A 13,558-nucleotide genomic window follows, 5' to 3' on the forward strand; every position below is an offset into this window, starting at 1 on the left:
GTTCGAATGCAGCGGCCATTTGATTAGTCATAAAACTGGTTTCTCAGCAATTACTACGTGGAAAAACCTTATTGCAAAAACATCATTTTATTTTATTTAAAAAAATGTAAATATCGTAGAAAATCAGACATGTGGAATTCATTATTTTACCACAACCCTAATAGTCTATTATTAAAATTAAATTAATTTTTTCTTTTTTTTCTAACTTGAAAGCAGTTCTAAAGAAAATCCATCCAAAAAAAACCCTCCGTCTGACGTTTGAAGCGCCTTGGAAATTACTAAAAACAGGTCTTTCATCGTCGCTAAAACCTTTTTCAATGCTCGAGCCTGCCTCGTAAAAAGGCCCCTTTTACGTTCAAACTGCTAAATTGGGATACACCTCAATTTCCGACTTTGGCGTATACTCAAATTTTTCGGGCGAAGAACAAGTGAAAAGGAAAGTAGTGAGAGGGAACTGTCGCAACCTGTAGAAGGTGGTCTGATGCTAATATAATCCCCTTGTTGACGTTTTTCAAAATTTATTATTCGAGGAATTACAATTTAATTTCACATTTGTATCAGGATCAATTACTAATGAAATAATCGGTTGTAAAACATTTACTTTTAAAACTGATATCCTTTTCATCCAAACCAAAAAACCAAACCTGACAAGCTATTCAGTCAACGATTTAAACGAAAACATCAATAAGTTAATAGAAAAAAGTTCACGTCTCAGTTACTGTTCAACACTTTGCTGAGCCATGATTTTGGGGAGGTCCCGGAGTGCCCGTGCTTACTCTAGATCAAAAAACAACCGGAAGCAAACTACCTACCACTTGAAATTAACAAAATCTCATTCTAAATACATTATTCTAGCAACCGATTCATAATTTTTCGATGGAATATCACGAAACAAAACAGTGAAAATATAGATCTGGTGGATAAGTGTAATGAGCGTTGTATCAAAAGGTCGCATAGTTATAATTAATTAAGATAAAGCTTATAATTGTTGAATGGTAATGATAATAAAATCCTCAAATATTAGAGGCATAAAAATGATTCTTTCAAACAAAAATGTTTATTTTAAATATTCATGAAATGTTACTTTTTTTAAACTGATCAGTCTCATTTTCACAACTAACCAAACCACTACACTTTAACATTGTGTCGTAATTTTATACAGAGAATGTTTTAAATATTAAAAAGCTAAAAAAAAACCCGATCCCAAGCTGTGCCACAACAATTTAGAGCATTTCGAATGTTTATTATTCTTATTTTTTTTTAGAATTAGACTTCTTTTCGAAGTTTTTAATTCATTAAAAACAAATCACGATCAAATTGTAAGAACTGGAACCTGATTGAAATAGTTCAGAAGTACACAAATGTAAGATTTATTATATTGTGTTTTGTCCATACTTGATAATGCGCTCATCACTGTAAGGTAGAGGTTCAGGGTTCGATTACAGCGGCCAACGCAACAGCTTTTAATTTAATCCATTATATTTAGAGGTCCAATTGTCCAAATTACTTCTTTCAATTAATTAATCTTTTTACGTAAGGTTTTGGTTGAAATGAAAAAGTTAGTGTCACGAGCGGGATTCGAACAAACAACCTTCCGCTCAATAAGCCGCTGCCCTAACCACTTGAGCTATCGTGACTTCACGGTTTATTATTAAGAATAAAAAAAATATACAGCAAAAACATAGAAGTTCAGAAAAAAATCATATATGTAAAACAATCGTACCGCAATGTAAAATAAAAACAAGCGAAAAATTTGATTTATAATAAACAAACACAAATTAACATTTTGCCTACATTGGACGATGTAGGACGAAAATGTTCGATTGAAAAAACGACCTTTCCAAAAAATTATTATTATTCAATTACAGCCTTCTACTGATTTTACTCGTACCTTTGTTAAGTACCAACCGTTTTTGCTTAATTTTGGACATTTCACTTAACTAATGATTTGTTTGTGCAAAACAATGTTAACTTTAATTTTTCTGCTAATTCTCGTACGATTTCTAAAATACATTATCCATAAACTAAGACCTTTTTTCCATTTGAATCAATCGTTCCAGAAGAAATCAAACTGTTGACAAAACAAAAAACCACTTTTAATTTTCGGGCTGTTCTTGTTTTAGGTTTTTCATTTTCTGGTTTATCAAGATCAGAAGTACCCTAAATACTGAATTAAATTTTTGTGGGCCAGCTGAGGATTTTTCTTATGAAAAGTGTGTGGTGTTAGTGACCGTTAGTCTATGATTATTTGGAAATCGTGAGATGCGGTCTGGTGTGACGTAGATTTCAGAAAAACATTTTCTTTATCGTGACAACGTTTCGATCTTTATTGAGATCATCTTCAGGGCAACAAACACTTTGAGCCCTGAAGATGATTATCGTGACCTCGATCGTCTCGGACACTAACTTCCCATCTCAACCCCACCTTTTGAATTTTCCCTCCTTTTTGCCAGTTTTCAAATGTCGTGTAATCTATTTGATTCTCGGCGACAAATGAAATGGCCACGGAGAGCTTTGGTGAAGGTGTGCTTACTGAAGTTAGTGTCTGAGTGGATCGAGGTCACGATAGCGAGAAGTCTATGATAGAAAATCACTTCCTGTTTTTGAGATAAAAAATACAAGTAATTAGGCTGAGATGGGAAGTTGGTGTCCGAGTGGATCGAAGTCACGATAGCTCAAGTGGTAGAGAAGCGGCGTATCAAACTGAAGATCGTGGGTTCGAATCCCGCTCGTGACACTGTTTTTTTTATCTTAACTAAAAACCTTAATTAATCTAAATATATTAATTGATCAAGCGGACCACGGAAACTAGTGAGTTTTTCATGCGGTTTAAAAGCACGATTTTAAACCATATTTTCTTTACTAATTTACTTCCACTTTTAGTAGCGCGGTAAATTACTAGGAAGTTAATCTACCTTATTTAATTTTATTAATAAATAATTAGTTTTATTTGTATGTTGTAAAGTGGAGAGTTAGGTACTGAAAGAAATATAAAATGACTTCATCGGACAGTCCCGTGACCATGATGTTTGTTTTTAACCATGTTTATATATGACAATTTTGCATCTTTCTACGAATAAAGTTTATTATTATTACTTCCACTATTAAATCAAGTAATTTTTATCAAACTCCCTCTCCTTTTTTACTTAATAAAAAAATTTATTCAATGACTATTCTTTTTAACTAGCTGCTATCTTTTTGCGCTCAACTTTGGCTTTTCGCTTAAATATTGATTTTGTTATGCAACGATGTACGTGTCTATTTCACAACTGTCAATTTTCAATTTCTTTCAAAATTTTTATCCATCTACTACAACTTTTTACCTTTTTTTAATACTATATAATTTTTATCTAACTACTTCTGATTTTATTAAGAGTTCTTGACAATTCTACTCACATGAACTAAAGAAATACAACTTGATCTATATTTGCTTAAACAAAATTATTCGAACTTTATACTTAACCACTTTTTTCTTTTATACAGCGTGTTTACTTTACATTTGAGCCAATTCTGCTACCCTTATTTCAAAATATCATTGCCCTGCTGCTTCAAATTTTTTAACATTTTCTTTAGAAGAAATATTCTTTAGGTTTAAACAATTGAGTTATCATTCTATTGGAAAAAGAAGAAAAAACGAAGCAATAACGTAAAAGAATTTAAAGGTATATTTACACTTTAACGTCATAAAAGTTATAATGATATTTAGTGTAGGCCTGGTTACAAAAAGTTCAAAGGTTTGTAGTTGAACTACCTCCGATTCGGGATCTCCGATATGATCATCTCGTTCACCTTCAAAGATTTTTTTATTATTTTTTTTATGGGATTTGCAATTTTGGAGGACAAGAATATTTTAAAAAGTCTTGTTATTGAACCATGTCAGTCCAAGTTTAAACTATTTTCATTTATTTGTGAAACATATTTCATACCGTCATTATTATTAATATTGTCATACAAGTTTCAAACATTATATTTAACTATAATCACCTTATTGTTGCAGAATGAAAATATTTATTTAAAAAATAGAATAAAAAATATTTAACAAACAAAAAACATTTGAAAATGACAATTATTTTGGAGAAATCGGAAGCTTTTTGGTTTTGACAAACGAGTTCTCAGCCGACTGAGTTTCCCAAGGTTGAATAGGCAATTACAGTTAACAACATCTAGGAATATTCCAAATATACATTCGACACTTATTATTGTTGTATTGGTGTTTTGTTTAAAACTGAACGTGCGGTCGATACCGCTTTTGATCTATAATTGACAAACAAACAGACACCTGATTTGTTTTTCTTTTTTCTGCCCTAATAATAAATCGATCCCGACTGGATTAATAAATCCTGAGGGGGAAAACTGTTTTCTATAGATCTTTGAATTTTTTTTTACCCTTGATGTGTACTAGATGGGAACATGTATTACATTGTTGGTCAATAAAAATAAAAAACTGGCGTTTTATCATATCACTAGTAGACGTATTTATCAATTAGCAATGCTCCAGATAGGAATTCAGGTTTTTATATAAATTATATTTTACAAACTCTCGACAACTTCCTTTGCTGTTTGACTAATTACAATAAATTTTGTATTGCTTAATAAATTGTTTTAAGTACATAATTGGTCATATTTAAACTTCAAGTACAGCTTGCTTTTAACTAACCACTTCAACAGAAATTTTAGTGTAGGATTCATCTGTTGCTCATAGTAAATGATGGATTTATTATTTACTAAATAGAATTTTTGAGGACAAGAATATTTTAAAAAGTCAGGTTATTGAACCTGACATTCTATTTTTTATTCAATTGTAAAATTTTAATTTTAATATTCTAATATTGAAGTGTATACAAAATATAAACACAACCTAAGTTTCTAGAAAACCTCAGCTGTTGTAAGGCTTTCTATTCTCCTATTAGATGATTTTATCAAATATTAAGTCTGATAAAATATTCTAAATAAAAAGATGATAAAATAATCTAAATAAAAATAATCTAAATATAAATAAAAATAAAATAAAAACCAAATAATCATTAATGATTATTTGGAGATCGTGAGATGCGATCTGGTGTGACGTAGGTTTAGAAAAACGTTTTCTTTATCGTGTCAATCATCATGTGATCATCATCAGGGCTCAAAGTGTTTGTTTTCTGTGCAGATGTGTCATCATTTTGTGTCGTGATGAGAGTGCCCAACACGACACAAAATAATGACAATCTACACAGAAAACAAACACTTTGGCCCTGAAGATGATCTCAATAAAGATCGAAACGTTGGCACGATGAAAAAAATGTTTTTCTAAACCCGCGGCCAAACCGCATCTCACGATCTCCAAATAATCATCAACTGACGGTCACTAAACACCACACATTAATCTTTAATTACTTATTTCTACCACTTTATCAAACTGTATAATTCACTTAATTTGTATTTTTTAATAACTACTTCTACTTTTTATCCAACTAATAAGATTTAACTTAATTTTAACGACTTTTTACTCCACTATTTTTAATTTTTATTCAACTACATGATATCTTCTAAATTGTACTTTGTACGTAACTATATCTACCACTTTATGGAACTACACAATTTCACTTAAGTTGTACTTTTTTCTTAACTACTTTTTACCTCTTTATCCAACTATAACAAATCTAACTTAATTTTACCAATTTATTTATTACTAAACAATTAAATTGTACAGTTTTGTACATAACTATTTCTACCTCAATGTGATGATTTCACTTAATTTTACGTTTTACATAACTATCTCAACTTCTGCACAACTACAAGATTTCACTTAGGTTGTACAACATTTTAAATAACTTCATCTATATTTTATCGAACGATATTTCATTGTGAAATTTATCCGTGTGGATGGTAGGGTGATGACCCTGATTTGGACGTTACCGATCAATTTGGTCTACTTGTCCTCGCTGTGTTGGTCTGGCATTTCGCCATCTTCAGTCTTAGGTCTGGGTGATTATTGTGAACACAAGTTTGTCTTAAAGTCGTGAGAGGTCAGTTTCATTGATGGATTAAGTCTGTTTTTTTTTTGTTTTTTTCAATTCTTCCTGTCGGTCCTTTTTTTGTGAGTTGCGTAGTCTGAATATCCGACATTCCTACATGATCTTACAGACTCTTTGCGTATGTCTTTTATTTGTCGTCCTGACTGTCCTGTGTCCCCCTTTGCATGTTAGTATATGCAATTTTTGAAAACTGGGTTCGTCTTGTCAATGTTTTATCTTAAGAATCGTTGTTGTTGTTTTTTTCAGTGCCAAATTAATTGTCAAATAGTTTGTTTGTACGTTTCTTACCCTATGTATGTGATTGTGGTTCATTTAGTCTCTGTTTTGTGATGTCGTTTTGTTTATTATTTTTTGATAGTATTTGTGTTGTAGCCTTTAATGTGTGCTATAGTTTATTGCTTTTAGTACTTTACGTATTTTTCTCAAGCCAGTGGTTCCGATTTAAGTCTGTATGCTATTGAATTTTAATGCTGTCATTTTGTGTCGGTTATTGATTTTCGGTATAATTCAATTAGAGAGTTTTTAGTCAGATTTTGTGATGATGTTGATGATGATTATGATGGATACTAGGATGGGGATTTTTGTTTCCTAACCACTGCAGCCTTCTGGTATACTGTGCTTTCCTAGTTCTTAGTTCAGTGCAATCGACTCGATCCTTCCCCTAAGAATTTCTAGGTCATTGACTTTCCTTGCTACAGTTGTTTTATCTGGGCGTTTTCTTTGCTTCCCAGGTTATGTCTCCGGGGTTGCTTTGCATTCGACGTCGATAGGGGTGGTCATTTCTTCCTCCTCATTGCACAACCTACAAATGGTTTGTTGTGTAGACGTTTTCTAGGATGCTAGTGACCGGTGTATGTAGCAGTGAGTTTGCCAGTCATGGTTAGAGTTGTTTTAGCATAACATTATTATTTCTAGCACCTCTAGAGTTTTTTCTTTTTCTTTTTTTTTTTAAGATTTTGTGTTTGTTTTTGTTACTCCAAGAATAGATTCAGGGCCTATATATCTTGCAGATCCTCCTCTGGTCAGTGTGTTTTTCGTCGTGCGTACCCAAGATATCATCGTATAGTTAGTCTCCCCAAGTTTTGGAAATTTAATATGCATTCGTTGACTACTGCTTGGCTATGCGATCTTATAGGAATTTTTTTTGTCAGTCAGCTCTTTTAAGAGTTTTAATGGTTGTTCAGTTCAAGAAAATTATACTGGAATTGATTTCTCGTTCTGCCGCTAATTGTACGTTCTTTTATAAGGATTTTAAGTCAGGATGTGGTTTAGGTTGTTGTTTTTGACGTCTAGAATGGTAGTATGTCATTAACATATCTGCAATTTGCACGTGATGGGTTTGGCCATAATTGCTAGAATTATTTTTATTAAAGTTTCGTAAACATATTTTTCTAGTAAGTCTCCAGTTTGGTCTTTCGGTTTGTATATTTTTCCGTTGAAATTAAACTAGTTTTGTTTTGTAGACATGTGTTCAGTAGTTGTGCATAAGGAAAATCATTTTTAAAAAAACTGAACGACACGTTCTCAACAATTACCGAATTAATAACACATCCAGACAAGGTCATTATCAAGTGGGAGGACGTAGTAGGTAAATATTTAGTAAGTATTGTTAAATATTTGTATGGGCTGTTTATCTTGACATTGTTTATTTCTATAACTAAGACGACACTTTGTACGACACCAAAAACTAAAAAAAGGTAACCCAATAAGAATTAAAATTATTTTCCTTAATCCTCACCATTTTTTAAATCATTTTAATTATAGTATTATTGTTGATATTGATTTTTTTAATAAATAAACATATATTTATAGTGTAATATAAAACAGTTGAGTGATAGATGGATAATTTTTTTTTTTTTTTTTTTTTACTAAATACATTTTCTTCTTTTGTTACAAATTGACACTTACAGCGTGAATATGTAGTTCGTCAGCCAAAAAAGTTGAATGTTGGTTACCTATTTGTTATCATTGTAGCTATCTTCAAAATGTTTTTGAATAAAACTTTTCGATGTTGCATTAGCAATTGAAATGTACCTGCATTAACGAGGTGCGAGCTGAGATGGTCATCTTTAATGTGCATTAATCGCAGCAAATGGATATCGATTGTATAATTTACCATCGCGATAATTTCGCTTTCCTGATTCGAACACTGGTCTTATCTGACTTATGCTCTGATTCGTTTTTATCATCGTAAAATTACCTCTTACCATCCCTTCCGCTCGTAAACCGTTCGAATATAAATTACAGAGTGGACCAAGGCCATCGTAATACTGAAGGTGGACAGTTATCAACGCTCGACATTGAAAAAAAAGACCTTATCACAGAGTGTCGATTTTCAACGAAAATAGTCATGTGGGTTATCTGAGAAGCTGATCCCAAGGCTAGACTTAACGTGCAGAAGCTAAATAAACCCCATATATTTTTTCTACAAATTTTCTAAAGAATTGCATTTAATAGATGAATATAAAAAAAAGAAGTTTGCATTGCAGAACAACTCTCATCTATATTTATCTGAACCTATAATTAACTTTCACTTTCGTTTCCTATTCAGATATTTGTATTAGAGGAGGAGAATGCATCCGCTTCATTTCGCTAAAAAAATCAAAGCAATAACGATATTCTAATTTCTAATTTTTTTTTCTTTTGTTACTTCATGATTTAAATAACGACAAACCTTGAACTTAATGAATAGGAATGACGGTAGTATTTGCACCTGCCCTGAATATAATGAAATCATTTTATTTCTTTTTTTTTATTTTTTTACCGATCCCATTAGATTTCTTAAATGAAAATTATCACAAACGATAAAAATAATGTTGCGTCGTCGTAGGAAACGCCTAAAGGGAGAAATGAGGAAAACACCGACTCTTTTAGTCACGATAGACGGTCACGGTGTAAGATTATTAGAAAGTATGTGCACTATGGTTAATTACTTTTACGTCCTAAACGCACAAGAACACAGTGACCGTCAATAAAAAAAAGTTCCGCTGAGCGCTTGGTTTAACAAACAGCAAGAACAACGAGAAACCAGGAATACTTTTTGCACTTTCTAATTATCGATAATCTCGATATCGGCCAAAAAGGTGACAAAAATCATACATTCATAGAGACTAAATTTTTATTTTTAATATAATTGAAAATAGGTCGTTTTATAGCGATTTTTTAATTATGTAACAAATGTGGCAATATGTGTAATAAACGAGAAATGACCGTTTGGGCAAATATTTCTACTTCAATAACTGACTACATCTATCATTAATGACTTTTGTCTTTTCTTTTTAAATCATTAATGATACAATTTTTTTGACAACTCCAAAATAATATATAATTGATGATTGATTCACACTTTTTTATAAATTGGTAACTTGTGTCTGTCTAGTATTTTTGCTTATTTTCTTCTTATTGCAAAAACTTTTTCATTTTTTAAACAATTTTGCCTCAAGCAATAAATTTTATTCATCACTGAAGGATAATAATTAATATCAACAGAGTAGAGAATTATCCGGTGATACCACTCCTAAAACACATATTAATCTTGCGCACCAACAGTCGATAGGTGACCTTTCAGAAAATATCAATCGCAGAAGAAGGATCATCCCAACCCGACTTAGAATTGGCCACACATGCACTTATTTTTTGGACAAAGCCATGTCCAACATGCAGAGAAAGGTTGCTCAAGGTGTTCACTTAATCGAATTAATCATTCCTTGGCTCCATATAGAAAGCGTGTAGGAACGCCACCCGATACAGTAATTGTAATGTGATCATTTTTTTTTTATAAAAGGTTTGGAAAGAGATGTATTTGTGAAGTTTTTTCGGAGGATCTACGGAAGAAGTCAACACAGAGAAAAACTTCCTTTCGGTTTTCGCCGAGCTTTCGACAGTTTTTATACTGTCATCTTCAGGGCCTGTTTTATTATCATATAAAAAATCAACAATTAAAAACATGAAAAACAAATTGCACAAAAATTGAAATATCTTACTTAAACCTTAATGGGGAAATAAAAAGACATGGTGTTTTGAGCACAGAAGTACATTACGTTTTGTTTTTTTTGTGCTCAGTATCTAAACATTATTTAAATTGAATAAATTAATAATTAAAAATTAAAAAAACTATAAGTACAATAAAAATTAAAAAACGTGGTCGAGAAAATTATTAATTTATTCAATTTAAATAATGTTTAGGTGCTGAGCATAAAAAAAAAAAAAAAACGTAATGTACTTCTGTGCTCAAAACACCATGTCTTTTTATTTCCCCATTAAGGTTTAAGTAAGATATTTCAATTTTTGTGCAATTTGTTTTTCATGTTTTTTTTTGTTGATTTTTTATATGATAATAAAACAGGCCCTGAAGATGACAGTATAAAAACTGTCGAAAGCTCGGCGAAAACCGAAAGGAAGTTTTTCTCTGTGTTGACCTCTTCCGTAGATCCTCCGAAAAAACTTCATATTTCCAGCAGGTCGATAACCCAGCTCATCGTTACATTTTCATCGAACTATAATAAAACAGGCCTTGAAGATGACAGTATAAAAACTGTCGAAAGCTCGGCGAAAACCGAAAGGAAGTTTTTCTCTGTGTTGACCTCTTCCGTAGATCCTCCGAAAAAACTTCATGTTTCCAGCAGGTCGATAACCAAGCTCATCGTTACAGATGTAGTTGTATTAACTTTTTCGTATGTATTGGTAAGCGTAAATGTGCAGTACAAGATTGGTGGAATATTGAGTACGCCAGCGATCATCAACTAGACTGCATATTTCGTTTTTTTTTTTTTTTTTATATGAGTAATTCTATATCATCCAAAGTGTAATGGAGGAATATCGAGTACTTCATCGTCTTACTTAAGTGACTGGTATGTAAATAAAAAATATTAATTTAAGAATCAGTAGATATGAGTATATCTACGTTAGAAACTATATATTATATAAAATTGACATTGTTATCAACAGCCCTGGCCACAGACGTCCAGGAGGTTTATTAAGACGAGATTGGTTTTTTACATTTGGTTGTAATGTATTAAAATTTGCCCATTCATAAGATAAATAAAGTTTTTTCTTAATCTGCCGATGATTCTTATTCATTTTCTATCGTAATTGTCTGTATGAACAAAAAATAAAATGATAAACATTGATTAATTAATCTATAAAATAATTCATGATAAGAAGAAAAAACAGGCTAAAGAAAATTTCGCAATTTATTGTTCCTACAAAAAGATTTACTATGTATTAATTAGCCTATTTGTAAGTTTTGTAAAGATTTTTTTGACGAGTGTTCGCAACAGCAGAGGTCATATGAACCCTCGGGTGTCGATATTTTTGGAAAAAGTCCATTTGTAAAGTATGTCGAGTTCGAATGCAGGGCCGCTGGATTCGAACCCGGGACCTCTATCTTACAGTGATGAGCGCCGTGTCAACGCCTAAACCGTTGCGGCCACCGCCGCCCCTATTGTAAAGAGAACAATTGAAAGAACATGAAAAGTGTTAGTTTATTTGTTAGAGAAGCACTTGCTATATAGAAAATCCCATATAATTTTTATGGCACTAATTTTTAAACTAATATGAACAGAAAACAGTTTAAAAAAATCAAAAATTAGATTATTCATTAATCGGGTTTGATCAGTATCAATATCACAATTTGCAAACCATCAGCCATTAGAAATACTTGAAACATGAAAATTATACTTTATAAAAATAAATTCTAATTTATAAATACTTTATATAATTATTCGGTAAATTATTACTTTGCATAATTTCGGAATGTGTGATTGTTTAGTTTAATGCGTTGAAATTTTTTTAATGAAATAAACTACTATAAAAACCGATATGCGAGGGTTCTACTGGCAGCGACAAAAGGTAATTTTTTTTTAAGTCGAAAGCATCACATACTTCTATATACGTCTACGAATTTTCAAATACTCTACCTTGATTGTCACAAAAATGTCTACAGTTTTTTAATTTTGTCTTGCTTTAAAAAAATTATTTTTGCATGTTATTGCTAAAACCTATTTTTTTAAATATATTTTATACATAAAGCTAATAGAAAATGTCTTTTCAAACATGTTAAAAGTATTCTGGTAAAATTTCTAAACTTCAATAGAAAAAATTATCAAAAGGTAAACTAGGTTTCTAAAGGAAGTGAACTGGTTTCAAAAAGTGCGAGATTTCAAATTTTTGGCCTTCATTTACTATGGGTTATTCTAACCTACGAATTTGTGCAGAAGAGCAAGTCATGAAAAGGCACTAAAAAGACTTGGAACTTGTAAATCTAATTTGAAATATCATATGCATGCATGTAAGGCTTCTCATATCTGCCAACGATTCTCGTTTTATTTTCTACTACTTTTGTCTTATTTTTCTCTTTTAATTTATATTTACTTTCAGACACGTCAATAAAAAAAACACAGTATTTTACACTTTACCGGGAAAAAAACTATTACTTCAAGATGCATCACCGAAATAAGAGGTGTGAATTTCATTTACAGTAATTCACGTAACGTTTTAATATTATTGTCTAATTCTATATATAATCCCACAGTATGCAAAAATAATAAAACTTTTATGACAATTTTAAGACAAAAATTAATACATTCTACATATTACATATGAATAATGTACTTTTCCACTCGTTAAACGATACATTTCCACGATTGTTAAAACACTAAAACCTGCGAGAGTTAACGTTGAAACAAACACATAACCGTTAATTGAACAATGTAATTATAAATAATTGTAGACACTAAGTCAAACAATACATGTTTGAAAATAAATTATGAGAAATTAGAATAAAAGGTTCAGCACATCAGAAATGTAAAACACGTCCAAATTTGTTGATTGTTTTCTTCTATTAATTTTTCCTCAGTGAAAATGAATTCACAGAACAAAAATCAACCTTGATAAAGCCTCCAACCCTGGAGAACCTTGATATTTAAAAAACGCAGTTATAACAGATCCAAGATCGCAATCGTCTCTCTGTGAATCAATTAAGTAAGTTCTTAACTTCATAATTGGGGTTTGATGACCATAACAAGCATGAAATAGTGACCTTTTTTCATTTTTTTTTTTTTACTTAGTAAAATATTTCTAAGTCTATTATAGAAAATTTTTCACTTCCTGTTTTTCAGATAAAAATACAAGTAAGTAGATTGAGATGGGAAGTTGGCGTCCGAGTGGATCGAAGTCATGATAGGTCAAATGGTAGAGCATCGGCGTATCTAGCCGAAGATCGTGGGTTCGAATCCCACTCGTGACGCTGGCTTTTTTATTTCCACCTATACTTTGAATAAAGATTAATTAATTGAAAGAAGTTATATTTGGTCAACCGGACCACGAAATAAAATGGATAAAAAATACAGTTTTTAAAATTTAAAAAGATCTTTGTCTAGTAAAAAGATGGAAGAATATATATATTCTCTCTCTCTCTCTCTCTCTCTCTCTCTCTCTCTCTCTCTCTCTCTCTTTTTTCTTTTCGCCTCGAAAAGTATTTTACTGCAACACACCAAGTTATAAACGATTTTAAAAAAAACTTTTTATAAGATGTATTTTAC

General features: G+C 31.3%; 1 protein-coding gene across 2 annotated transcripts in view; it reads right to left on the reverse strand.

Moving 5' to 3' along the window:
- Positions 1 to 13,558, reverse strand: part of LOC106670128 (fatty-acid amide hydrolase 2-A-like) — a 31,679-nt gene that overhangs the window by 7,220 nt on the left and 10,901 nt on the right. Inside the window, exon 1 of one of the 2 annotated variants that reach the window (XM_024230682.1) lies at positions 8,052 to 8,189. The exons of the other annotated variant lie outside the window; for it this stretch is intronic. Within the exon in view, the coding sequence (XP_024086450.1) occupies positions 8,052 to 8,136 (85 nt within the window). The 5' untranslated portion in view covers positions 8,137 to 8,189. Of the gene's footprint in view, positions 1 to 8,051; positions 8,190 to 13,558 lie in introns of those variants that run through there. 2 annotated transcript variants of the gene reach the window in all.

Source organism: Cimex lectularius, unplaced genomic scaffold (genome assembly GCF_000648675.2).
Source record: "Cimex lectularius strain Harlan isolate CLEC.00 unplaced genomic scaffold, Clec_2.1 scaffold40, whole genome shotgun sequence".
NCBI lineage: Eukaryota > Metazoa > Arthropoda > Insecta > Hemiptera > Cimicidae > Cimex > Cimex lectularius.